Source organism: Morchella sextelata (genome assembly GCF_020137385.1).
Source record: "Morchella sextelata strain SCLS chromosome Unknown scls_1, whole genome shotgun sequence".
Lineage (NCBI taxonomy): Eukaryota > Fungi > Ascomycota > Pezizomycetes > Pezizales > Morchellaceae > Morchella > Morchella sextelata.
In genome coordinates, this window is record NW_025408616.1 from 1,940,286 (window position 1) to 1,965,719 (window position 25,434).

The 25,434-nt window shown below is 52.7% G+C and overlaps 5 protein-coding genes across 5 annotated transcripts; 2 read left to right on the forward strand and 3 right to left on the reverse strand.

The window, feature by feature from the left end:
* Positions 1-260: 260 nt before the first annotated feature.
* On the forward strand, positions 261-2,517 carry H6S33_000486 (uncharacterized protein; the record flags this gene model as incomplete). Its single annotated transcript, XM_044831868.1, has 4 exons — positions 261-717; positions 1,002-1,514; positions 1,611-2,274; positions 2,346-2,517. 4 exons carry the CDS (start codon positions 261-263, stop codon positions 2,515-2,517), a joined length of 1,806 nt encoding a protein of 601 aa, XP_044700045.1.
* Positions 2,518-6,211: 3,694 nt separating this feature from the next.
* On the reverse strand, positions 6,212-10,498 carry H6S33_000487 (uncharacterized protein; the record flags this gene model as incomplete). The annotated part of the gene is made up of 5 exons (XM_044831869.1): positions 6,212-7,840; positions 7,900-7,974; positions 8,033-9,154; positions 9,208-9,474; positions 9,533-10,498. The coding sequence occupies 5 exons, from the start codon at positions 10,496-10,498 to the stop codon at positions 6,212-6,214; spliced, it is 4,059 nt and encodes a 1,352-aa protein (XP_044700046.1).
* Positions 10,499-13,871: 3,373 nt separating this feature from the next.
* Positions 13,872-15,856, reverse strand: H6S33_000488 (uncharacterized protein; the record flags this gene model as incomplete). The annotated part of the gene is made up of 2 exons (XM_044831870.1): positions 13,872-14,633; positions 14,822-15,856. 2 exons carry the CDS (start codon positions 15,854-15,856, stop codon positions 13,872-13,874), a joined length of 1,797 nt encoding a protein of 598 aa, XP_044700047.1.
* Positions 15,857-18,986: 3,130 nt separating this feature from the next.
* On the reverse strand, positions 18,987-20,570 carry H6S33_000489 (uncharacterized protein; the record flags this gene model as incomplete). Its single annotated transcript, XM_044831871.1, has 3 exons — positions 18,987-19,443; positions 19,507-20,179; positions 20,255-20,570. 3 exons carry the CDS (start codon positions 20,568-20,570, stop codon positions 18,987-18,989), a joined length of 1,446 nt encoding a protein of 481 aa, XP_044700048.1.
* Positions 20,571-21,423: 853 nt separating this feature from the next.
* On the forward strand, positions 21,424-24,771 carry H6S33_000490 (uncharacterized protein; the record flags this gene model as incomplete). Its single annotated transcript, XM_044831873.1, has 2 exons — positions 21,424-24,252; positions 24,313-24,771. The coding sequence occupies 2 exons, from the start codon at positions 21,424-21,426 to the stop codon at positions 24,769-24,771; spliced, it is 3,288 nt and encodes a 1,095-aa protein (XP_044700049.1).
* Between the last annotated feature and the right edge of the window lie 663 nt (positions 24,772-25,434).

Sequence of the window (25,434 nt, forward strand, 5' to 3'; positions counted from 1 at the left end):
AGACAATCCTCGACAACAACGTGAAGCTACTCGAGACCTCGTAGAGGGCACAAAAATTCGATTGTTTCTCTATCTCTAGCGCACTAACTAGTTGTTTTTCGCGCCTATCCTTCGCAGCACTTGCTGTGTTTGTCGGACTACAACCCGCCCGGCCTCTGCCGTACATTTCATTCGTCTCAACATATTGAGTTGATCGTCTTGCAAATATTTAAATATTTCCCATAGCAGAAACCTCATCTCAAACTACTTGACGAGAGGATATGACCACAACATCATCAGACGGCCTCTACCTCGATCCCGATCAACAGGATCTCCTGCTTCGCGCCCTTCAATCAAACTCTGACTCACGCTTGTTCACAAGTCCTTCTGTTAATCAGGTCACCCAGTCCCTAAAGCACAATTCACAAAACGGTACCCCAGATTCAATGGGCTCACAATATGGAAACGGCACTCCGCCACCAACAGCTGCCCTAAACGGTAGCTTTGCGGATGATACCCCACTGATGGGTGGGGACCTAGATTATCCTGATTGGGACGCTGATGGGCCTTGGGACTTCGAAACAGGTCTTGATGGCGTGGATAACAGTATGAACGGAACTTCTTATTCGGATACCCCAGGCTCTATGTCACAGGACAATGACAAAAGGAAAAGCCCACCGTCAAATGATGATGGGAGCCCGAGCTCTGATCCACACGATGCAGAGCCAAAGAGGAGAGGTGGGTTCATCCCTTCTTCCTGCTTACACAAAAACCCATCTTTCTATATTGTACAAATTACATTTCTTAAATATATATATATACCAAATTTACCCAACTGTTTCCTGTTCACAATTGCATCGCTCTTCACAATTTGCTTTCTTTCTCAGTGACGCTTCATTTTCTTTTTCCTACCAGAGGGCTTGCCCGTCAGATCATTTTTCTTCGGCCAAGAGCCACGAGCGTCTAAGTAGTTCATAAGATGGGTGTTGAGCAACTCAACTAACCGTCGAGTTTATTGCCAGAATCAGATGGAACAACTGCCAAAAGGCCTGGACGCAAGCCCCTTACGTCAGAACCTACGTCGAAACGCAAGGCGCAGAATCGAGCCGCTCAAAGGGCTTTCCGGGAACGTAAGGAGAAGCATTTGAAGGATCTCGAACAGAAAGTGACGGATTTGGAGAAGGCGTCAGAGTCTGCAAACCACGAGAATAGCCTTCTTCGAGCCCAAGTGGATAGACTGCAGGTGGAATTAAAGGATTATCGGCGACGATTACATCAAGCACAAAAGACACCAACTTTAAGTGCCCCAGGTTTGTTTGGGAAAAGTGCAAGTACAGGTGGCTTCCAGTTCGAATTTCCTATGTTTGGTGGTGGTATCGGTTCTCCTTTCGGGCGTCAGGGTAGCGGAGATGGCGTGAAGGTGGGACCTGGTACTTTACTCGAAAGGATGAGTGCGGGGACGGGTGCCAGTGCTTCTCCTAAGATCGAAGATAAGAACAAATCAACCAATGCGATAAACGATGACATTTTCGCAAGTGAGTTTCCACTTTTCTTCTCGGAGCCTAGTGCATTTCATATACATATTCTCAGATCTGTTATTGACGGCCCAACTAATAAAGGCGCAATAATAGATTATGGCCTGAGCAACGATAGTAGTGGAGGCTCTGCGAGTGTACAGAATACACCTCGTCTGAACGGTGGTAGTAGGGATTTTACCTCATCACCTTCGGCGTCATCAGTATCACAGCATGGGCCTGGTTCATCTTGTGGAACAAGCCCTGAACCAATGAATTTGAATGGATCCAATGATCAGCAAAATAATTCAACCGAGGACGGTACGATATCAATCGCTCCAAACGGGGATCGCTACATCTGCAAGAGCGGGCCTTTAGACGGCGAAACTGAAATTACCTTCTGCGAGAAACTAGGAATGGCATGCGGGAACCCTCACAACCCTATCCCGAAGGCGGTCCAGCTCAACAACAATTCCAGCGCACCCACACCAACCTCACTGGATTGGCTAACTCAACAGAATGGCGGCAATTTCGATCCGGTACTATTCAACGACTACCGAGACCCCATCAATGAAATCAATGCCGGAATCAACATGAGCTTCTTCGAGGATGCGTTCCCGATGACTACCAGCTTCGAAGGCATCGAGTCACCGTTCGCCCTGAAGAAAGATCTGGTAGCGGAGGCCGACCGTGCCGAAAACGGAGGGGACAATGATGACGATGAGGATGAGGTCGTCCCTGCCGAAGATCCAAAGAAGATGCTAAGTTGTAACAAAATATGGTATGTTCCTCATTTTTCCCTCAAAAAAAACGTCGTTGTTAGCTAAGACTTACTCAAAGGGACGACGGTAGGGACCACATCAGCGCTCACCCGAAATTTGCCAATGGGGAGTTAGATATGGATACCTTATGTTCTGAGCTCAGGAACAAAGCAAAGTGTTCGGAGACTGGAGTCGTAGTAGCAGAAAGCGATGTTCGGGACGTCTTGACGAAAGTCGGGGTCCAATCGATAGACTTTCATTGAGCCTGAATTTGATTCTGGGTAGGTATTTTTTGGTCGTTTGGGAGTGGGTTTTATTTTTCTATTTAACGGTTCTTTTTCTCTTTCTTTTTTTTTCTGCATCACTCCGGAAATATGGACAAATTATTGGGAATGAAGGATTAATAGAGGGATCGGTTTGTCCTTATGAAATAACAACATCCAATCCCTTATTTTTCTTTCGACTGCGCGTTTTCCATTTGTTAGGAGTTTTATTTTGAATGGTTCTTTTCTGTTGGATATTGATATTTTGGAGGGAAAGTTATACATGAGCACATAGTTGTCATGAATCTTTTCCGCGAGGGTGGGAACGTTGCATGTATATCAAGCGCATGGCTTTCAGTTTATGCTTTTCTATACTTCCTTCAACACACTCTCTTTTTTATTTCGTGTGGGGGAATCTTTGGGATCTGATATTTAACGTATTTATGTATTGATTTATGTGCTTTTTGTGTTTTTTTGTATGGGGTGTTTCTTGTATGTGGATTATGCGCATTGGTTTTGTCACTTCTGCTTTTGTGTCCTTTTTTTATGTGCATGAGGGCTCCAATTGGATATGATTCCCTTCATTCCTGGTCTTGAGTATAAACAAGAAAGAAAAGAATGAAACTGAAACGGGTTGCCTTACCTTTTTGCCTTTGTCGACCCCCAATAGGACCTATTTAGGTCACGGATGATCTGAAACCGTTACTTGTGTATATATTATCTCCATATACCCACCCTCCCGAATGTTGCACTCTTCATCCATCCCCTGTTGCTGCCCGGTCCGTTGGTACCTACATACATACCTGTAGGCATCCATAGAGCACTCTACACACTGTGAATGAAACATCTCCAACACCTTCCCCCCACTCTAGAGTATAGGCGTTGGAGCTTGATTGATCCAAACATTTGTAGCGCTGATCCTGAAGCGGTGGTCGACGGTAATTAAGCTGTTAAGTACTCTACCTGATACATGTGCAAAAAAAAAAAAAAAAAAGGTCGGGATATCTACTTTAAGACTCGGGGGACATGGGGGAGGAGGACCCTAGGGAGGGTATCATGTAGGTACGGATCGATCGATCGAGTGATGCAGTATGACCTCCGAGCAAGCAAGCAGGCAGAAAAGCAAATAAGCTGTTTCCCGCGCAGAATATGTAGAGTATGGTCAGGGCGCGGGGCTGCATTCTCCTGGACCAGACTTATGGTGAGTTGGTTGCATGCAGCAGCAGTAGAGTTAGACGGGCATCTTAGGTGGGCCAAGGACGCAGTGTATCTGCCTGATGATGTACTGACGGGGGAGTGGGTGAGTGAGAGATGGGGGTGAGAGAGGGAGAACATGGTAATTTACTTAGGCATATAGAGTAGGTGTCTCCAAAGCAAAAGCCACCTATCTGTCAGTGTGTATGTCTGTCTGACTATCGCTGTCCACCCCATCTCATCCGTCTCCGAGCCATCAAAACGCCCACAGAACACAGCACGAGTGATACAACATGATTGTCTCTCCGTCCTCCTCCTCCTCTTCCTGTTACAGCGAAAGCTTGCTATAACGGTACGCTCGGGACCGGAATTTGGTACCGTTATAGAGAGATTACCCTTATATAAGAGGTGATTGTGCTGAAATCCGGGCAAAAAGGACCAAGAAGTGCTACCGTTATAGAGGGATTACCCTTATAGAAGGTACCGTTATAGCAAGCTTGCGCTGTATTGCGACAACCCCCCCCCCCCCCCCCCGGGCCACGGGATCTGCCGCACACAAGCCTCCGATACCGACACTACCCTACTAAGCTGTCCTCTCTAGCCCGCCCGCTGCAAGTTACGTCACCGCCAGCCAGCTTTCCTTTGGCTGCTCTTCGCTACTTCACCTAGCGCTGCTAATGCACGTATGGCTATTGTAGATAACCTACTACTACTCTTATCTACAGACTCACCTCACTCTTCGTGATAATGATATTGCTATGACGGCAAGCTCTCTGGATTCAATAGCAGCAGCAGCAGTCTGACGTCTAGGTACATACATAGAGTAGGTACATGTACATACATGTACCTACTCCAGTTCCCTCCCCCGGCTCCAGCAGTACCCGTCTTCAACCACAAACGCTCACTCGTACCACTCGTACCACCACTGTACCCCCGGGGAAACGGGAGGGAGCACCATCAAATCGTCGTCGATCGCACAGCACCCGCCAGGAACCGAGAAATCAAACCCTCATTCTTCCCCTCCATCCCCAGTTTCCCCTCGAAACGGAAAAAAAAGAGGGGGTGGTAATATATATGTTTCCTCCCCCAGGTTATGTATGTGCCGCATACTCAAAAATTAAGAGTTTGTTTAAAGTAGTTGGTTGGGGGCGTTCGTCAACGGTTAGAGAGAGAAACTGGAGGGGCCAATCAATGAGCTGGTAGAAACACGGTTATTGCAAGGATGGGTTGGATGGCTGTTTTGGTTTGTGTCAGGGCAAGGCAATTGTTCAGACTTCAGGACCAACATAAGGATGCATGGCCCGAAACCAGATATGAAGAATCCGAGGAAGGCGAGGAATACGAGAAAGTTGAGAAGCACAACTGTCTACCACCGCGGTGGACATCCGGAAATTCGATATGACACGGCGCATTTAACCCGACAATGTTGTACTCTACATACAACAGCAGAACCTAAAAAAGTTGTTACACTTTCTTCAAATCCGCCATATGATGGAAACGAAAAAAGTTTTGATGAGAGCCCGATGCGGGGGTCGAACCCGCGACATTGAGGTATGCTTTTCCGGATTTAACCCCGTAAAAGCCACACGCTCTACCACTGAGCTAACCGGGCTGTGGTATTCAATGCAACCTAGCACATCCAAGTACAACTCATAAAAAGCCGCCAAGCGTGAATTCAACTCCTAAACATTACTGACGTCGTTTCTTCTTCTAACATCCAACTTACAGATTTTTTTTGACTCCACAGCTAATTGAGAGAGAAAAAAACGTAGGGAAAAACTAAGGAAAATCGTAATTACACCAAGAAAATAGATACTAGAAAAAAAGTAGCGGAGGTTTTCCCCCTCCGTGAAAGAAAAAAGTCGTGAAAGGATGAGGGGTGAGGTCGCAAGATTAAGAAAATCGTAAAAAAAAAAGGAAAAAAAAAGGGAAGTAAAAAAAAAAGCTATACTTCGCTCCAGAAATGTGAAGTAAAAAGGGAAAATAGCATCAATCCCAGCACGAACATTACGAAGAAAATAAACCGGAAAACCTTTAATTTTCCAACCTCACGGAGACGAAGAACCCCTGGTTCTCCTCTCAAGCCCCCTTTATGGGCCTGGCTTCAATCTATACTGTCTCGACGATCTCCAATCTTGGGACGGCTGTCGCCGGTCGACGTTCGAGCGGAAGGTTTTCGATCGATTTGAGGACTCTGTAAGAACCACCCCCAACGTTTACCATGAGAACTTGATCAGCACAACATGACGCCGTAAGAAAAACATTCTAAACATACCCCGCTTCGCATCTCTGCATGCATGAGGAGTAGGGGAGGGACGGGGGGGTACACTAATCGCAAAAAATGCACAATAAATGGGGCGCCGAATGATATACACACCTGTTCGTTTCCCTCCTGAGGTCCTCATTCTCGTTTTCGAGTTCGTTCAGTTGCGCGCGGAGCCCGGTTATCTATAAACCTTTAGCCTCAATACTCTCTCGAAGTTCCCGACAAAGACTCACATCAGCGGGGAGGTGGGTGGCTGACAATTCCTGTAACAGAGATATGCTTAACTTCCATATATTCTTCGGCGCTATCCTCGGCGCCCGATTCGTCTTCCATCAGATCGGGTTCATCTTCTGTGCTCACCTCTTCCTTCGACTTCAATGCAAGTTCCTTCTCAGCGAGTTCGGCTTCAAGAACGCTGCGCCGGGCGGTAGCTTCCTTGGTGATGTTGACAATGGCGGCTTCCTTCTCGCTTACAAGAGCTTCGGCAAGGGCCAATTTCTCCTTCAATGACATCTCAAGTTCCTCGGCCTTTTCAAGAGCAGCTGCCTTCTCCTGTGCCTCCTTGAGAGCCTTTGCAAGAGCGGCTTCCTTGTCCTCAGCTGCGAGTGCAAGCTTCTCGTTGAAGGTCTGGAGGTCACCTTTAAGCTCAAGATTCTGCTTAGTAGCGGTTTCAAGGGCGAGATCAAGTTCTGCGTTATGCCTAGCAACACTCTCGAGAGCGGTCTCCTTCTCCTGAACAATAGCCTGGAGGGAAACCATTTCCTTAGCAACATCAGCCAAAGCAGTTTCGAGCTCAGTCTTGGTTGACTCAAGCTTCTTCTCAACGGCCTCAAGAGCGGCAACTGAATCTAGTTTAATAGCCTCCTTTTCAGCATTAGCAGCGTTAACGGCATCCTCCTTCTCGGCCTTAAGGGCTTCCAACTCCTTCTCAATGGCGGCAATAACCGCCTCCTTCCCTTCAAGCTCCTTGACAGCTTGAGCAAATGCCGCTTCCTTCTCTTTCTTGGCATTCTCGAGCTCCTGGAGACTTGAACCGACATCCTTGTTTCCTGCCTCAGCGGCAGCAAGCTTCTCCTTCAAACTACTTACCCTAGACTCAAGGTCGTTGATCTGTGCAGTGTAGATTTGCTCAAGAGTTGTGGCATCATTGTTGGCACGCTCGTGCATCTCTTCGATCTGCTTCTTGAACGATTCGACATCAGCGGTGGACCTCTCGGTAAGCTCCTTGAGTTGAGACTGCAAGTCATCGGCATTAGTTTGGAGAGCCTCCTTGCCAGCCTTAAATGCGTCAATATCCTCCTGGATGCTGGCGAGCTGTTTGGCGAGTTCCTCTTTATCGGCCTTTGACTTCTCGAGGTCCTCTTCCAGGGCCACCTTCGCTGTGATTTGAGCGTCGAGAGATTCCTTAAGCTTCTGGATTTGCTCCACAGACTCTCCCTTCTCCTCGGCAAACTCAGCCTTGAGCTTCTCGAGATCATCCTGAGCCGGCGCGGCCTCAAGAGCAGCCTGGAGCTCTGACTTTGCCTTCTCCAGATCAGCAATCTCCCCCTCGAGGTGGGCGACAACTTCGGCGTGGCTCTCCTCAAGTTGTATAAGCGACTCCTCTTCGGAATTCTTGAGCTCCTCCGTAAGCCTCTCGATCTCGGTTTTGTTCTCCGCAATCATAGTCTCCAGCTCGGTCTGGTGGTCCTCGGTCGCGGCTGCGTGTTCCTTGACTAGTTCATCATACTTGGCATTAAGAGTAGCATATTTCTCCTCACTCCCAGCAGCGTACGACTTCTTAAGAGTGTCGATTTCAGTTGCATGCTCGGCGTTAAGAGATTCAATAGTAGCGACATGCTTCTCTTGGAGCTCGGCGATTTCCTGTAATGATCGTAAACAATCCTGCCCAGAAAACGTAGAGAAACAACCGAGATCCATACCGCGGCCTTTGCAGCCAGGTTCTCGACGTTCTTTTCAAGATCGGTCTTGAACTTTGCGAGCTGTTCTTCCTTGTCCTGTGGGGGCTGTCAGCATCTAATAAATATCATACGTTACTATATTGAGAGAACAAACCGTGAGGTCGCTGTTCAATGTGTCGAGGGTCTTCTTCAAGATATTGGACTCAGATTGGCCCCTCTCGATTTCCGCTTCGAGGCGTTGGTTGGCCTCCTGCTTAACTGTCTCGACGGTTGCCAACAACTCTTCGGTTTCCTTCTGAGACGCCTCAAGCTTGACTGTAAGCGCATTGATTTGCTCTTCATGAACGCTCTTGAGCTGCTCAATCTTGCTCTGCCACTCCTTATCTTTCTCGTCTGCGGACCCGGTAATCTGGTTCTGGAGCTCTACAAGCTTCTCCTCATACTCTTTCTTCAGGTTCTCGCTCTCCTTCTTGACGATTTCGACCTTCTCTGCTGCTTCCGTCTGAGCTGCCTCGATTGCTACAGCAGATTCCTTCTGAGCGATCTCAATCTTCTCGAGAAGCCCCTTTTCATTCCTCTCGGCAGCCTCAATGGCTTCGGCGGATTGCTTTTGAGCAGCCTCGACCTTTTCGAGGAGTTCCTTTTCAGTCTGCTGGGCGGCCTCGATGGCTTCAGCAGACTCCTGCTGAGCGGCTTCAATCTGCTCCAGAAGCTCCTGCTCCCTGGCCTCAGCGGCAGTCTTGGCCTCAGAAAGCTGGGCAGCTAGAGCGCCGGAACCGGCTTCAAGCTGTGCCTGATGCTCCTTAGTCAGAGCCTCGATCTTGGCGTTCGCCTCCTCGGCAATCTTCTCAGCCTTAGCGTGAGCTTCCTTGATGCGGGCTTCATGTTGCTCGTTAAGCTCCTTGATCTTCTCCTGCAGCTCGGTCGCCTTATCACTTGCAAGCTTCTCGATTTCGCCCTGAAGAGCCTTGACGACGCTGTTAAGGCCATCAACCTCGCGTTCGCGGGCTTCGAGTGCCTCGTTGGCCTTCTCCTGAGCCTGCATGAAGGCATCGTCTGATTCCTCGAGGCTCTTCTTCAAAGCCGCGAGCTCCTCATTGTGCTTCCTCATGATGCTCTCGGAGTCTGCCGCGCCCTGTGCGGAAGCGGCCTTCTCAGCTGCAAGAGCAATTGTAAGAGCCTCAAGAGCTTTGGTGTGGGCTTCCTTCTGGGCATCAAGAGCTTGCTGAAGATCACCACTTTCGGAGGCTGCCTTTGATTTCACAGATTCAACGGCCTGTCGCGACCATGTTAGTAGCAATTCATCTACACTCACTTTTGATATCTTACCTCTTCGACCTGCTTGGTGAGTTTGGTAACCTCTTCAGCATGCTCACTCTTCAAGCCTTCAAGGGTCTTTTCAAGACCGCCGATCTTCTGAAGGAGCTCGGTCTCTTTGACCTCAAACTTGTGATGCAGGGATTGAATCTCCTCCTTGTGCTTGACGCCAATGGCTTCGGAGGCGTTCTTGACAGTGTCAGCCTCCAACTGCATCGCCGACGCAAGCTTAGCGCTATTTTCCTGAGCAGTAGTGCTCTCTGCCCTAAGCTGTGCAATCTACAAAATTGTCAGAACCGCGATATATCATTATTATGCCAATCATGTGAAACCATACCGTCTCCTCAAGGTTTACAATCCTCGCTCGCAGCTCATCCACCTCTTCAAGAGCCTTAGTCAGCTTCTCCGTCGCCGCATCCAGCTCCGCAAGGGCAGCCGCAGCTTCGGCCGTCTTCTCGGGTGATACAGCCTCGCTCTCTTCCTTTGCCTTGACAAGCTCCTCAACAATGTTCCTGTTCTGCGCTTCCAGCTCGGCAACCTTTGCCCGGAGCGTCTCGAGTTCCTTCTCCTTTTCAGCCAATGCAGTGGAGCTGAGACCCGAGGAACTTGGTCTCGCCCGCAGGTTAGCGGCGCCGGAAACAAGCTTTCCGGCGATTGTGTTGGCGGTGGCCGACTTCCTTACCGAAGGTGGTCTTGCACCGGCCGAGCTCTCGGGTCTGCCATTCGCGCTGGGTGGCCTAGGGCTGGTCGCGGCCTCGCGGAGACTGCTGACTGAGCTGCGGCCAGTGACGCTGGGGGTACTGAGTGACCCGCGGGACCTGTGTGCGCTCAGCCCTGCAGGGAGGGCAGCCGGCTTCCTAACGACTCCGGAAAGGCTTGAACCCCTCCGCTCAGGGCTTGTAGGCCCGCCGGTGCTGGAAGTGCTTCTCCTCTCGGGTGTTCCGGGGGTCGTGACAGTCCTTCTCACGGTTGGGGTTGTCTTGGTTCCTGTAGTTGTTGCTGGTGCACCACCGGCTGCCGAGGAGACCCTCTTGGAGCCCGGGGGGGTCCCTGCAGTGCTTGACGAGCTGGCTGGCCTCAGAGGCTTCCCAAGGCCGGTTGTGGAGCCGGTTGCGGAGCGGCGTGATCCATTGGTGGCGGGTGCAACGGCGCCACCGACGGTGAAGCTTGCTGCGGCCGTGGTTGCGGAGGAAGGCCGTTTGGCGGCGCCGAGGAGACCGGGCTTTTTGGGGGCGAGAGTCTCTTCGCGGTGGGTTTCTTTCACGGGGTCGTTGGCGGTGCCCGGGGGAGAGGGGTCAGCCATGGTGGGTTAGGTGTGTGGGGTGGGTGATGGGGTGTGATTGAAGATTTTGGTGTTCTGGCCTGGAACTGCGGGAAATGGGTGTTTGAGTTAGTATATCTGACTGACGGACTGACTACAGTACTGACTGTCTGACGCGTTCACGAGGGGCCCCAGATGCTGCCAGGGCGTTTGGGGGGGGGGGGGGGGGGGGGGGAATATGAGGGAGAGGGAGAGAAAGTGGGAGTGGGAAAAGAGAGAGTGCTGGTTTTGTTCTCGGGACTCTTTTTAAATACAGCCAGCAGCAGCAGCAACAACAACAGCGCGGGGGTGAAAAAAGGGAGGGCGAGGAGGAGCAGGAGTTGTGGTGGGGGGGATTTTAAAGTGACCCTGGGCTGGGAGTAGGACAGGGGGGCGCAAGGATGGATGAGCAGGGGAAACCTACAACCTGTGCAGCAACAGCTAGCAGGTAGCTAGCAGGGGGAATGCACGTGTGGAATAGACCGTGGACGTAGAGTAAAATATATATCAGCCGCTGCTGCTGGTATTGTTGATGAGGCTGCTGCTGTTGATGATGATGATGGGGATGGTTGCGAATTCGTAAAGAGTAATCAATCGTGCTGCGGCGAGCTCTTCTTCTTCTCCTCGTAGATGGTGCGTTAAATGGAATGGGGGTATATCTCTTTCTGCGTGGTCGTTTTATCCAAACCAAACGTTTTCGTTGAAATTTATCACAATCCCAATCCAGAAAGGCAAGGCACAACGTCAACCACCACTTACGTCGACAAACGCAATGCAGTGGGTAAAGAGGGAAAGGAAAGGAAAGGAAGGGAAGAAAGAAAAAAAGATTAAAATACGAACCACAACAACTCGACTCGGGAGAGTGTGGAAAAGAGAAAGGGATGATGATTGAAGGGGGAGGAGGAGGAGAGAGAGGGTAGGTCAGTGAAGAAGAATAAGAAGAAGAGAAAGAGAAGAGGACACACAAAAAAAAAAGAAGGAGGGAGAGGAATGGAAAAAAAAAAAAAAAAAAAGGGAGACCCTATTGTAAAGGAGAACGGTGCACCACCCGAACAGGTTGTTGTCTCTCGTCTCTCTTTTCCTGTGAACCTTTCTTAGACCAACAGCGTTCGTCCCGCAGCAGCAGCAGCAGGAGCAGCCTTGTGCCGTGTCTGCAGCCGAGTGTATGGGGAATGGATGATGGGGGGGTGGGAGGCAGGGAGAGAGGTGTCTGAGATCTCTACTATTCGTGCTCTATTCTGGGTATGGTGGGTTATATTCAATTGTTCGTTCTCTTCGTGATCTTCTTGATCTCCTCTACTCTATTATTGTCGTCCTACCAGTGTGCGTACTCTACCAGTGCGTGTGTGGCATGCGCAGACAGATTATATGTAGGTACATGTAGCAGAGCAGTAGCAGTCTACGTAGGGCAGCATCACCCAGCAAATAACTGCAATTCTCCAGACTCCTTTCCAGCCCTCTTCTCAATCCCGAATATCTCTCTCTCCTTCCTCTTTCCGGTGGATCTCTCCAGCCCAGTCAGTTTCTATTCTAGCCATCCTACCAGCGTCTCTGCTAGTAGTAGCTAATAGCTATGGCAGTTTACTAGATAACTCCCCCAACCACAGACAGCTAGACAGCTACTACTACTACTACTCCCCATAGCTAGAGCAGCAGAGCAGCAGAGCAGAGCCCTACCACTCACTCACTCGATCTCTGCTCACACTTCCCCTACTTCACCTGCTGCTTCCTTACCCTCACCTGCATATGCCATGCCATGCCATGCCATGCCATGCCCGTCAGCCCAACCAAGTTAGTGCAAGTGTCCTCCAGTCGCCAGACAGCCAGACTCTACAAAGTCTCATCTGCAAACCAACCCCCATCTGCATCGACCATGCCCACCCCCGAATCACAGAACCACACTCGCCGACGAACCGATTCCCGTATTCTCGATTCGTGAAGAAGCTAAGTATGTAGAGTAGCTCGCTCTCCCCCCAGTCGGCACAACTTCGTTCCCCGGGAAAGAAACAAAAAAATATTTTTAGACAGCTCATCGAGAGCATACCGATGGGAGGTGGGTGCTAAAACCCTACTGGACGAAACATCGAGGGAAAAAAAAAAGCTACCTATCAAAAAAGCTACTCTACATAAATCATACATGTAGCTGTTAGGCAGTAGAGTAAGGTAATACTGAGCGGGTATGCAGCTCCCACCGCAACAAGACTGTCATTCTGTCACCGTCTTCTAATTCTGTTCAGTCATGTCTTTTCCATTTCTCCCTTTTCTGCAATACCTATTTCTCCATTTCTCCATTTCTCCCTATTCTTCCTTCCTTCCCCACGGCCCCACCACCACCACCACCACCACCACCACCACCACCACCACTACCGCTCCCACCACTCCCCTCCCCGGAAGATTGAGAAAATACCCGCCCCGGGCCCGCGGCTTCCACTTCTTTGGCGGGCGCGGGCTTGACAGACTGACTTGCATACGCATGTAGATGTAAATGTATATGTGGGTACATAGCGTCCGTCCAGATGCAAAGAAAGAAAGTAAAAAAAAAAAAAAAAATCCCGCTTAATTCTCGTCTATCGTATCGTGCCTATGTATGTACATGGAGCAACTGGGCTGGTTACGTGCGCTGCTATGCTGTAGTCTACGGTGCCTCCGCGCGCCTTGGTACCTACCCTCTACTTTTCCATGTGTACTCTACATAAATTCATCGCAGCGGGATGCACATGTGCGGGGAGAGTGCGGGTGGGTGGGTAGGTGGGTAGGTGGGTAGGCAAAAGTAGGTACGGAACGAGGATGCCTGCATGATGATGGTTGTGATGGTGATGGTGATGATAAGGGATGGGATGGGCCATGAGCATATCGTGAAACCAAACAAAAAAGTGACAATCAGTGAGGCCCAAAGCAGAAGGGATAAGAAGGAGTGGTATCAAAAGGAGATGTGCTTGCCGGATAAGGGCTCCCCCCCATCCCATCCCCATACCCCAACAATTATTTAATCGCAATCATGATGGCACAATCACGAGATGGCAGGTAAGATGTGATAGACACGGCCACGAGATAACGATAAAACAGCACAAGCACACAGCACACAGCACGGGCAGAAGAAAAAGAAAAACAAAAACAAAGAAGCTGACGATCCATGTTTCGAGTGGTGATAGCATATATTCAGAGCTAGGTATTACTATCTGACAAAACCAAGAAACTAACTACTGCTACTGCTAACTGACCGACTGACAGCTTAAACCAACAACTAAAACAGTAAGTACGCCATGTTAATAATGATGATGATGATGATGATGATCTTCTCGTAACGCCTTAATACACCACATGATACCCTTATTATCACATTTCCAACAACGTGATCTCTCAACTCACTCACTCATTATTCATTCTCACCCTTCACCACACTTCCCTTCCTCCCCAAGCTCAGATCGCCCGTCTCCGCAACCCTGACCCCACCAGTCCCCAAGCTTCCCCTCCTCTTCTCCGCCTCCTCCCCATCCAGGCTCGCCGCCAACCTACTATCCGGCGACGACGTCCGTTTCGGCCCCAAGTTCGCCTCCGTCACCGGCGGCGGCGGTACTGCCTCCGCACCACCTTCACCGCCAAGCTTCCACGGCGCGACGGTGTCCTCCCCGCTCAGCTGCCTCGGCGGCGGGGGGTGGTGCGCGGCGCTCATACCGGCCGATGTGGGGTACAGCGGGACCTGGGGTGCGGCCCAGGGCGCAGTGGTGAGCGGCTGTTCGCCGGATTTGGTGGTCATGACGTTGTCGGGCGCTGGTGGTTTCGCCCAGGGTGCTCTTGTGGATGGGGTGATTGATGCGCTGGAGGATGGTGTTCCGGCTGCCGCCCAGGGAGCTCTGGTTGTCGCGCCGGTGTTTGATAGCGAAGCTGATGATGAGTTGTTCGTCGCAGTGGCCCAGGGAGCTCTTGTTGTTGGGGCTGATGTTGGTGCTCCTGTGTCGGGCATTCCCCGGGAGGTGCTGCTGCTGCTGCTATTATTGATATTGCTCTGGTGTTGAGTTGTCGCCGCGGTGGTGTTGCTGTGACTGGGAGCACCCCAATTGAAGATGCTGCCGAAGGGAAAGTGCTGGACGACCGGAAACTTTCCAAGCACCTCTGCGTTGTACATCTTCAGCATTCCCTGGAGGAAAAGAAAACATTGTGAATTAGTAAAAGAGAAATAAAAAAATAATAGACAAAAAAAAGTAATTATTAGCGTCTCCCGATACGGCGCAGAATAATAGCAGAGTAGCTAGGGGGTACCCAAATACTCCTCTAGCTACTCTAGAACAGTAGAGAAAGTGTGATAGAGAGCTGAACTGCGCATACCTTATTGATCTTTCCCCATCCGCCCTGCACTCCCGAGATGTCGTACAGAATGGGACTATGCTCCCAGAACGGCCCCGTCTTGACATCGTAGATAAAGCCCACCGCGCCGAAATACAAATTGCGCACGCGTTCCCTCTCCACCACCAAGCTCGTCACCACATCCCCGGGCTTCGGTACATCCTCGAGCGCCGACGCGACCGCAGGATCCACCATCTTTGGCGCCTCCGCCGCCGCCGCCGCTGCCTCACCGCTACTACTACTCGGTGGATAGGTGGTCAACTGCGCACTGCCAAAGACATACGGCAAAAAAGCATGGTCATCGAGACCCCAGACGCCGTGCGACCCCGCCGGCTCGAGCGTATAAGTCAGTACTAGCCTCCTAACCAGGTGGAAATAAGCGTCAAAGCACCGCAAGGTCAGTGCGATCTCATCCCGGCCGGGTTCGAACCCGCCCAGCACCCACAAGCAACAGAGAAATGCCGCAAACGAGAGCTCATGGCCGGTGCCGTAGTCGAGGCGCTGCGCCGACCCGAAAGAGCCGAGTAGGTAGGGGAGGAGCTCGGCTTTGGTACCGGGGTGCGAGGCGATGTGGGGCGGGAGGCGCTGGTCGAGCAGCGTGGGCACCGACGAGGCGACGAGGTCGTGCCATTTGCGGAAGGCGACGTTGCCGAAGCGGCGGGGGCCGGGGTCGGGGGGTGCTTGCGTGATGAGGCTGTCGAGGGCGTGGAGGAGTTCGATGATGTTCTGGACGGCGGGGGAGACGTTGATGGTCTCGGAGACGAGCGTGTAGTGGGCGGGGTTGCGGAGGGCATTTGTAGAGTGGTCGAGCGGCGAGACGGAGGCGTTGAGGTGGAGGATGAAGGTGGTGATCAGCTTGTAGGCCGGCGAGGTGGGGAAGTAGTCGACATCCTGCTGGTTGTGGATGCGTTTTGAGGGCGTGCTGAAGCTGTGTGAGCTGATGTCGATAGGATCTAGCTGGGACAGTGATTGCTGAGGGTTACTGCTGCCAGTGGTGGAAGCAGAGGAGGAGGCCATCTTGTATCGTGAGTGTGGGGGGTGTTCGTAGCTAGAGAGAAAGGGGATGGAGTGAAGTTCCAATTGCTTCCACTTCTGCTTCTGCTTCAGATCCTCTTGTTCTTTCTCAGAGCTGTGACGTCGTGTGTGTGAGTGCGAGCGTGCGAACAGCTGCCTTCCCCGCGCACCACGTGACGTGATTATCTGCCAGCCAAGCTTCTGTGGCGGGGCAATCATGGGAAATCACTCTGTCGCCGAGCTTGGGTGGAGAGTGCTCCTGGGCCTCAACTCTCACAAGACTTGTAGATTTTGGGTCTGGGTGATAGAAGATAGTGATCAGTGCTGTAAGGCTTGCCCAGGAAAACATTAGTCTTGGGGGAACCGCTGTACTTGTGTCTCTTCATGGATTATCACTCACTATTCTTACTTGCTCGGTGTTTATTGATTGATTGCTTGATGAATTGTATGCATATGCAGTTGCTCTGTGTTGAAAGGTAGGACGATTGGTTGGTTGATGATAATTCATTAATGAAACAGTGGGACGAGATGTTTAAGTGACGTGATAGATTCTGATCTCGACAAAGAGTCTACAAAGCCATCCAGTCACGGATCGGACAAGTGTCGACATGACAGGTGAGGACCCTGGACAGCTCGCCTGTACGGGTTTGACGTCATTTGAAAAGCCAGATATCCAACACTCTGATCTAGCATTATCTCGCTGTCTACGTACGTGTAAGCAGACGAAACAATCTCCCAATCCTTGAATGAATGGCAGAAATCTTGGGGCGCTTCTCCCTGCGAGTCGTCTTGCCATGCTCTCTTTCACAAAGCGGCACGCCATCGCCAGTGCAGTGAAGCTGTCCGTTTTAGTGATGGGAATGTCGAGGACATGCGCAATTTCAAAAGATCCCTATCCCCCCCCCCCCCCCTCTCATGTAGAACTAGAGTTACAACGACTGCATTTTGCACCGGGAAAGCCATTGATTGCACTTGATGAAACATCAAATCTTTGCTCTTATACAATTCCCGCTCCCCCAACTTGGACTGCCTTATAAACACCAGAATCCCCATCCGCACCGTTCCCACTCCCGCCCACTCCCGCCCACTGCATGCATGCGGCCAGAATCAAGGGACGGCTCTGTCTCGTCACACATCCTTTCATATATCGGTATCGGTTTCTGCACGTGTGTATCCACCCCCCCCTAGAGTGGGCCAAAACCACTTCCACCCGTCTGCAACCCAATCGCGGGTTCCTGAAATTGCATTCTTCAGTTCCACAACGCACGGGAACAGCGGGTGGGCCGCATGTCCCCTTTTCCAAACCCTCTATGCCGGCTTGGCGTGTGGTACAACGGGAGACAAGGGGAAGGGAGGTAGTGTTGCGAGTGATAATCGGTGATTGCACATGGGGGACTGAGGAGGGGTAACTTAAACTCACGCCCTCACTCTCGCTCTTACCCTACCTACATCCCTTTCCTTACATTATATACAAGAGGGCGGCCAGTGTGGGGCATGATGTACGTCGTGGTAGATTGTGATTGCAGGGTTAGGTGTCACTGGCTGCTGCGAGAACGGTGCAGAGGATGCCAGTACTCAGAGAGGAATGTTCGCACCGTCCATTTGAATTTTTGTCTGTGCCAAAAAAGATCTGGCCTAAATACTAATTGCTGGCAGTCAGCAACCTTGATTGCGATGGATGGCAGGAATCAGAAGCTCTGCCTGGCCTGACGTAACCTAAAGGCACCGAGCTTCATTATGTGGGCATGGCCCAAGTGTGAGTTTAGAAGAGTTGCAATGTGAGATGTGGGCTTTATTAATGTGGGTTGAGTGTTTAGATTGGTATTCTGCGCCACTCCAAAGGTGCATGAGCTTCCAAAGCGGGGAGCTCATTTGGGGGGCCGGTTCAGTCATGATCGAAATTAAGTAGAATTACACAACCCCATGGGAAAGAGCCCGGCGCGAGTCATTGTGCGTTTCAACTTACGGACTTACTTTGAAGTTGGGTGGGAGATGCCTACTATCAAGAATAGGACGTCAGTAGTGTTCGCCAGCAAAGAAATGTTTCCACCGTTTCCTTTGGCTTTTAGCTCTCATTATACCTACTATATTTATGAGAGGGGAGGAGGGCAATTTGTCTTCAACCCCCGGGAAGAAAACCAAAAAGCCAAAAAAGAAAATGTTAGCCCCTGGGAGGAATCGAACCTCCGCTACCCTAGTCGGGATTTCTCAGCTGAAGAGCGGGTTTATCTACGGACGGGTGTGTTACCACTACACTACAGGAGCTATGCCACTGATAGAGGATGTGGCTTAAAGAAATCTGGTGGTGGGGGTGGTTAGCCTTCACTTACGCCAAGCTAGCAACTTAGCCAGCAAACCACAATTTAGACTCTCGAAGAGTCAGGCATTAACAGGCCATACGGTACATACATAGGGAATTATCATGCTATATGATGGCTACAAGTAGACGGTGGTGGTGGCCTTTCACCGGGAGATCCAACGGGAGGAGGGACAAACCGAGTGATTATCCATGAAGCACTCAACAACTAACCCCCTTCCTAAGAACAAAATGGCTCTAAGACAATCCTCCCCCGGATCCACAAGCTTGAAGATTTATATGAGGCGGCCAATTAAAAAAAAAAAAAAAAAAACCATGTGAAATGATCAAGATGGTGATATGAAAGAGTCTTGATTTTGACAGTATGCGTTTGAGTCTTCGTGTATACTAGCCATCGATAGCCAACAGGGGGAATGGCTCAGGATAACTCTAATTTGCAGGGGCGAGGAGTGCACACCGGAGTGCATGTCTTCCAATGCGTGGACAGAAAGTCATAGCAGTGCTGGAGAGAAGGTGGAAGACTAGCTTTCATTAGAACTTGATACCGATGCGTTTTTGTTCGTAAGATAGAATATAGAGCTCTTCGGTGACCGTGAAACCGTTGAAAGGATAAAATTATTACATACATAGTGGTGGGGCGAGGGAGGTCGTTGAGGTGGCCACCCAAGTGCAACAGTAGCCCACCACCACCGTTACAATACAACACAGGCAATACAGCTTCACGGCATCTCACTCGACATATTTTCACCGTGCCAATGTCTTTATTTTATTTATCGCCAACCAAGGCCATATACAAAGCACAATACAACTACAGCTCTAAACATTGAGCTCACTAACCTCCCCGCTCAACACGCCCGCCCACGGCTCCAACGCCCTCTTCACCTCCCTCTCCACAAACCTGACCGTCTGCTCCGGCGCCCTGCCCACAAACGTCTTCGGATCCATGAGCACATCAATCTCGCCCCAGATGGGCTTAAAGAACTCGTCCTTCTTGATGCGGTCGATGAGGTCGTTGTCGCGGCCCTGCTGCTTCACAACCGCGCTGGCCTCGTGCGACAGCACGCGGATGCGCTCGTGGGCGTCCTGGCGCGAGGCGCCGAGCGCAACCATGCGCATGATGAAGTTCTCGGTGGCCATGAAGGGCAGCTCCTCGCGGATGCGGCGCGCGATGACGGCGGGGTAGACGACGAGGCCGGAGACGACATTGTCGAGGATGCGCAGGAGGACGTCGGTGGTGAGGAAGGCGTGGGGGATGTCGATGCGGCGGATGGCACTGGGTGTTATTGTTAGCCATTGATGCACCTACCAGTGGTAGTAGAGAGCAGGGGGGACTCACGAGTCATCAAGGGTCCTCTCGAACCACTGCGCAGAGTACGTATCCAACGCATCCTTGCACAAGTTCGCCAGATGCCTCCCCAGCGAGCACATGCGCTCACTCCTCATCGGGTTCCTCTTATACGCCATGGCCGAGCTTCCAATCTGGTCCTTCTCAAACGGCTCCTCCATCTCCTTCGTGGCCGCCAAATGCCTAATATCACCCCCAATCCTCTGGCACGTCGCGCCAAAGCTGCTCATCGCGCTGATGACGTCCGCGTCGACCTTGCGGCTGTACGTCTGGCTCGTGACGGGGTAGGCATACTCGAAGTCGGCCATCTCGGTGATGAGGCGGTCGAGCTCCTCGACCTTGTCGTGGTCGCCGCCAAAGATGGCCAGGAACGAGGCCTGCGTGCCCGTGGTGCCCTTGGCGCCGCGGAAGCCGAGGTCGCCGTGCGCGCGCGTGAGGTTGCGTAGGTCCCAGAGGAGGTCCTGGATCCAGAGGGTGGCGCGCTTGCCGACGGTGGTGAGCTGCGCGGGCTGGTAGTGCGTGTAGCCTAGCGCGGGGAGGTCCTTGTGTGCTACGGCGAAGGTGGAGAGTTTGTGGATGACATTGGCTAGCTTTGGCAGGACAATCTCGAGACCGCGGCGAAGGAAGATCAGGTCCGCATTGTCGGTGCAGTAGCAGCTGGTGGCTGTGTGGGGGAGGGGGGTGTTAGCTGGCAATTGAAGCAATCAAAGGGGTCCAATATCAGAATGTGCAAACATGCCTCCCCAGTGGATGATCCCCGCAGCGGCAGGCGCAACCTGGCCAAAGGCGTGCACATGGGCCATGACATCGTGGCGGCGGCGCTTCTCCTCCTCCTCGGCGACCTTGAAGTCCTCGGGGGTCAGGTCGAGGTGGGCCTCCATCTGCGTGATGGCCTCGTCGGGGATGGGCAGGCCGAGCTGCTTCTCGGCCTTTGCGAGCCACACCCACAGCTGGCGCCAGGTGCGGAAGCGCGTCTTGTTTGAGAAGAGCTGAGCCATCTCGGGGGAGGCATAGCGCGAGGCCAGCGGGGTCTGGTAGATGTCGTTGTTTGACATTGTGCAGATTGGTGATGGTTTGGGGGGGGGGGGGAGAGAGAGGTGAGGTGAGGTCAGGGCAGGGCCAATGGTGGGGTTCGCAGGTTTTAAGAAAAAAAGGCTTTCAACCCCACCGTTATCGCTATCGCTGGTCCTTATCGCTATCTGGAGGGGATCTAATCTGATCGGCGCCCATCTAATCAAGCGCTGCAGCGATCGGCTACAATCAGTTGCTATCTTATCTTATCTCGTGCTGCGATCAGTAGGGATGCAGGGCCCGTCCGTAACGTCAGTTCCAAGGGCGATGGCGTGCTCGACGTCAATAAGACGAATTTGCCTCAACAAACAAAAAAAAAAGCCTTCTCCCACCGCTCTGCCAACCCAATGAGCCCACCACACGCACACAATTGCTGGAATAACTGCAAGCGTAACTGGTCAGTTTTCCAATGTAAATAGTAATGGCAAACCCCATCTCCCGGCGTGGGCTTCCCCGGATGGCCCTCCCAATGCACCCCCATCATCCATGATCACAGCTGGATATTATTAATTCCTTCTGCCCCCCGAAAAACCCTTCGCTGGTAAAAGAAAAGAAAAAAAACGAAGCAGACACCCAAGTTTATCCGCTTCCATACCGTAAATCCACCCCTGGCACTCGGGTCTGTCGCAATTGAGCCGAACGAGTCTTATTAGTCTTAGTCCATTGTGTTCTGGCTAGAGTCTGTTACAAAGCAATCTTTTTTTTCTCTCTTTCTTTTACGTCTTCCCCGTGGGGCCATATAATCTATATACCCAAGCTCTCTCTCTTCTCTCCTTCCCTCCTCCTCCACACCTCTCCCTCCTCCTCCCTCCTTCCACCCTACCTACCATCGCCAAAATGCGTCTCCAAGCCCCCGAGACCAGCGGCTCCCCCTCCGTCTTCAATCTCCAGGAACAGGCCCTCGCCGAAGCCCTCACCCACCCCAATGGCGTGAAAACCCCCCTCGACAAGATCAGCCCCGTCTTCCCCTTCAGCACATCCCAGGACGTCTCCCAGGTCTCCGGCACAACCTACACCACTGCGCAGACCCTCGTCCAGCAAGTTGCTTACACCCTCTCCGACAAGCTCTTCTCCTACTCCCCGGCCACCTTTGACCTCGACGCCGCCGCCAAGTCATGGTCCGCTGCCTCCCAGACCAACGGCCGCGGCGCCGTCACCTCTGTCAACGCAATGGAGACCCGTCTCGGTGCTGCCAACGTCCTGCTCGGATACGTCTTCTCGCCCGACGCAAGCCCGGAGAAGAAGGCCGTTGCAAAGTCGATTCTTGCATCGACCGCCTCTCTCCTTCCCATGCGCTCGGCACTTGACCAGCTGGCCGGCGCATACGACGCTGCAAGCCCATTTGTGGCGCACGTCGCCGCGGTCGACCTTGATGTGACCTCCGGCAAGATTGTGAGCGACTACAATGCCGCCGTGACCGTTGCGCAGGAGACCGGTGTTGGTCTGGTTGCGTCGTTCTCGGCGCACGAGGCACAGCACATGGCGCTGTTTGCGACGCTGGCGGCGACGGTGCTCCCGACTGTGCACATCTACGACGGTGTTGCCGTCTCGCGCGAGAGCACAAAGGTCACGGATGCGCTGGAGCAGAGCAGGCTGCAGAGCGTCTTTGACAGCATCTTGGCCGAGCAGTCGGAGGTTGGCAAGAAGGTTGACCAGGCCGCGAAGGTCAATGGCATCCTGAAGAGCCTGAACGCCGAGCTGGGAACCGCATACTCCATGTTCGAGTACGAGGGCCACGAAGAGCCCGATGCCGTCCTCGTCGTGTTCGGATCTGTCGAGAGCTCATTGGCCACCCAGGTCGCCGCCGGGCTTGCAAAGACCGGCGAGAAGGTCGGTGTTGTCGTCGTCCGCGTCTACCGCCCCTTCGCCGAGTCCTACTTCCTCGAGGCGCTGCCCAAGAGCGTCAAGCGCATCGCCGTCCTCGGCCAGGTCAATGACCAGACCGCCGTCAACGACTCGACCGTGCAGAGCGCGCTCTGGACCGACGTCGTCGCCGCCACCTCCATGAGCGGCATCTGGCAGCTCCCTCCGCCAACGCTCGACGTCAAGTACGCCCGCGAGACCGTCTGGTCGCCAAAGCAGTTTGCCTGGATCTTTGACCAGATTGTGCGCAAGAACAGCGTCTCGATCGAGATCCCAGAGGAGGCACTGACCTCCGAGGCGTCCACAATCGACTCGTTCGAGCTCCTGTCCGAGGGCGCCGACGCAAAGCAGTACATCTTCTGGGACCGCGACGACGCTGCCTCCACTCCCGCTGCGGCGGTGGTCGCAAAGCTCCTCGCCGAGGACGCCGCAAAGACAATTGCCTTCTCAGCGACCTACGACAACGGGCCCCTCGCCGGTGTCCTCCAGTCTGAGATCAAGTCGTCCAAGCAGTCTGTCGAGGCCTCCTTCCACGTCGAGTCTGCGGACGTTGTTGTTGTGAGCGACATTGCCCTTCTGTCCAGCTTCGACATCACCGCGCGCACCAAGATCAACGGCTCCATCCTCCTCAAGTCCAACATCAAGGACGAGGACCTCGAGAAGCTCCCCGCCGCGTTCAAGCGCGGTGTCGCCACAAAGAGCATCACCGTCGTCATCCTCGATGTCGCCGAAGACGCATCCGCCGCCGTCGAGAACGCCCTCGTCCAGCTCTCCTTCCTGAGTGTCGCCGGCCTCGAGGCGCCCCTCGAGAAGCTCTCCGTTTCCAACCAGGACTCCGAGGCCGTCCACGCCGCCGCCGCGTCCCTCGCCACCGCCCTCCGCAAGGTCGAGGTACCCAAGGAGTGGGCTTCCGCCGTCTCCGAGTCCGAAGTGGCTGCTCTGCCAACTCTCCCCTCCGCCACCTCCTTCACCACCAACGACGAGAAGAACCCCACGGAGCCCATCTTCCACCTCAAGTCCACCCAATCCGCCGCGCAGATCCTCTCCTTCAAGGAGGCCTACGGCGTACAGTCCGCGCTCCGGCCCGACCTCGGCATGCGCAACTTCGTCGTCAAGGTCAAAGAGAACAAGCGCCTCACCCCCGCCTACTACGACCGCAACATCTTCCACATCGAATTCGACCTCACCGGCACCGGCATGGAGTACGGCATCGGCGAGGCGCTCGGTATTCACGCGCAGAACAACGCCGCGAGCGTGGCCGAGTTCATTGAGTTTTATGGCCTCAACGCCGAGGACATCGTCGAGGCGCCTTCCCGCGAGGACCCCGAGGTCCTCGAGGTCCGCACGGTGTTCCAGGCACTCGCGCAGAACGTGGATATCTTTGGGAAGCCGCCGAAGCGGTTCTATGAGGCGCTGGCGGAGTATGCGGTTGATGATGGCGAGCGAAAGGCGCTGCTGACGCTGGCGTCGGCCGAAGGCGCGACGGAGTTTAAGAGAAGGGCGGAGGTCGATACGTGCACTTTCGCCGATATCTTGGAGGAGTTCCCAAGTGCTAGGCCCGAGTTCCATGATTTGGTCAAGATTGTGAGCCCGCTGAAGAGGAGGGAGTATTCCATTGCTTCGTCTCAGCAGGTCCACCCCAATGAGGTTCACTTGTTGATTGTCGTTGTCAACTGGACGGACCCCAAGGGCCGTGAGAGGTTCGGACAGGCGTCGAGGTGGCTCAGCCAGTTGTCGATTGGGTCCGAGGTTACTGTCAGTGTTAAGCCCAGTGTCATGAAGCTTCCGCAGCTGTCTACTCAGGTTCGTATTCTCTTCTTCCCTATATATATACTCATTGAACGCCCACTAACAAATCTATAGCCCTTGATCATGGCCGGTCTCGGAACAGGTCTCGCCCCCTTCCGCGCCTTCGTGCAGTACCGCGCCTGGCAAAAGGCCCAAGGCATCCCCATCGGCTCCGTCCTGCTTTACATGGGCTCTCGCCACCAGCGCGAAGAGTACCTGTACGGTGAAGAATGGGAGGCCTACCAAGCGGCCGGCATCGTGACGCTCCTCGGTCGCGCCTTCTCGCGTGACCAGGCCGAGAAGATCTACATCCAGGACCGCATGAGGCAGAGCCTGGACGACATCATCGAGGCGTACATCAAGGAGGAGGGTGCCTTCTACCTCTGTGGGCCGACATGGCCCGTGCCGGATGTGACGGAGGTTCTGCAGGAGGCTATTGTGGAGGGTGGAAGACGGGAGGGGAAGAAGGTGGATGGGGTAAAGAAGATTGATGAGTTGAAGGATGCGGGGAGGTATGTCCTGGAGGTGTACTAGACGGGTGTTGGTTTCTTTTTTTTTCTTTTTTTTTCAGTTTATGGGTGTATATGTAGCTATGAGTGTGTGCTGGGTTCAAAAAAGGGAATCTCTTTTGTTTATTGTATAGAATAAAAAGAAGGCTCTTGGGGGGTGTTTTCCCCCTCCGAATGAATGATCCGGTGTTGATTGATATTGCTGAGATTAAGGAAGTGAGGTTAATATCACGTGCCCAATCTTGGCGAGATGCTGTGCCGAGTGAGATTCTGTGGCTTGTGCATTGACGCTGATCTGATCGCTTCGGAGGGTGTCAGCAAAAAGGACAAAAGGCCAGGAGCTATCTCTCCTCTGCCCTCCCTCGCCCCTGGGCTGAACCCCCGCTCGCCTGAACTCCGGAGCTCCCAATTGAGGACCAGGACCGCTAGCTGTCCAATAGGTGAGCATGAGTCGTGTAGAGAACTGCTAGATCCATGGACCACTCGCCCATGAGCATTCTTGGCTGGAAATGATGTTTGGGCGCCAAGGTTACTGTAGGCTCCAAGGCTAGCTGGTGAGACGTTTTAGAGTGAGCTAGGAATTCAACATAGATTTTGTTCCTACGTGAACCTCAAAGAAGAAAAGCTCAGGCTTGATAATTATCCACTGCACTATAAAAGAATATAATATGGTCTGAAAAAGGTTCGC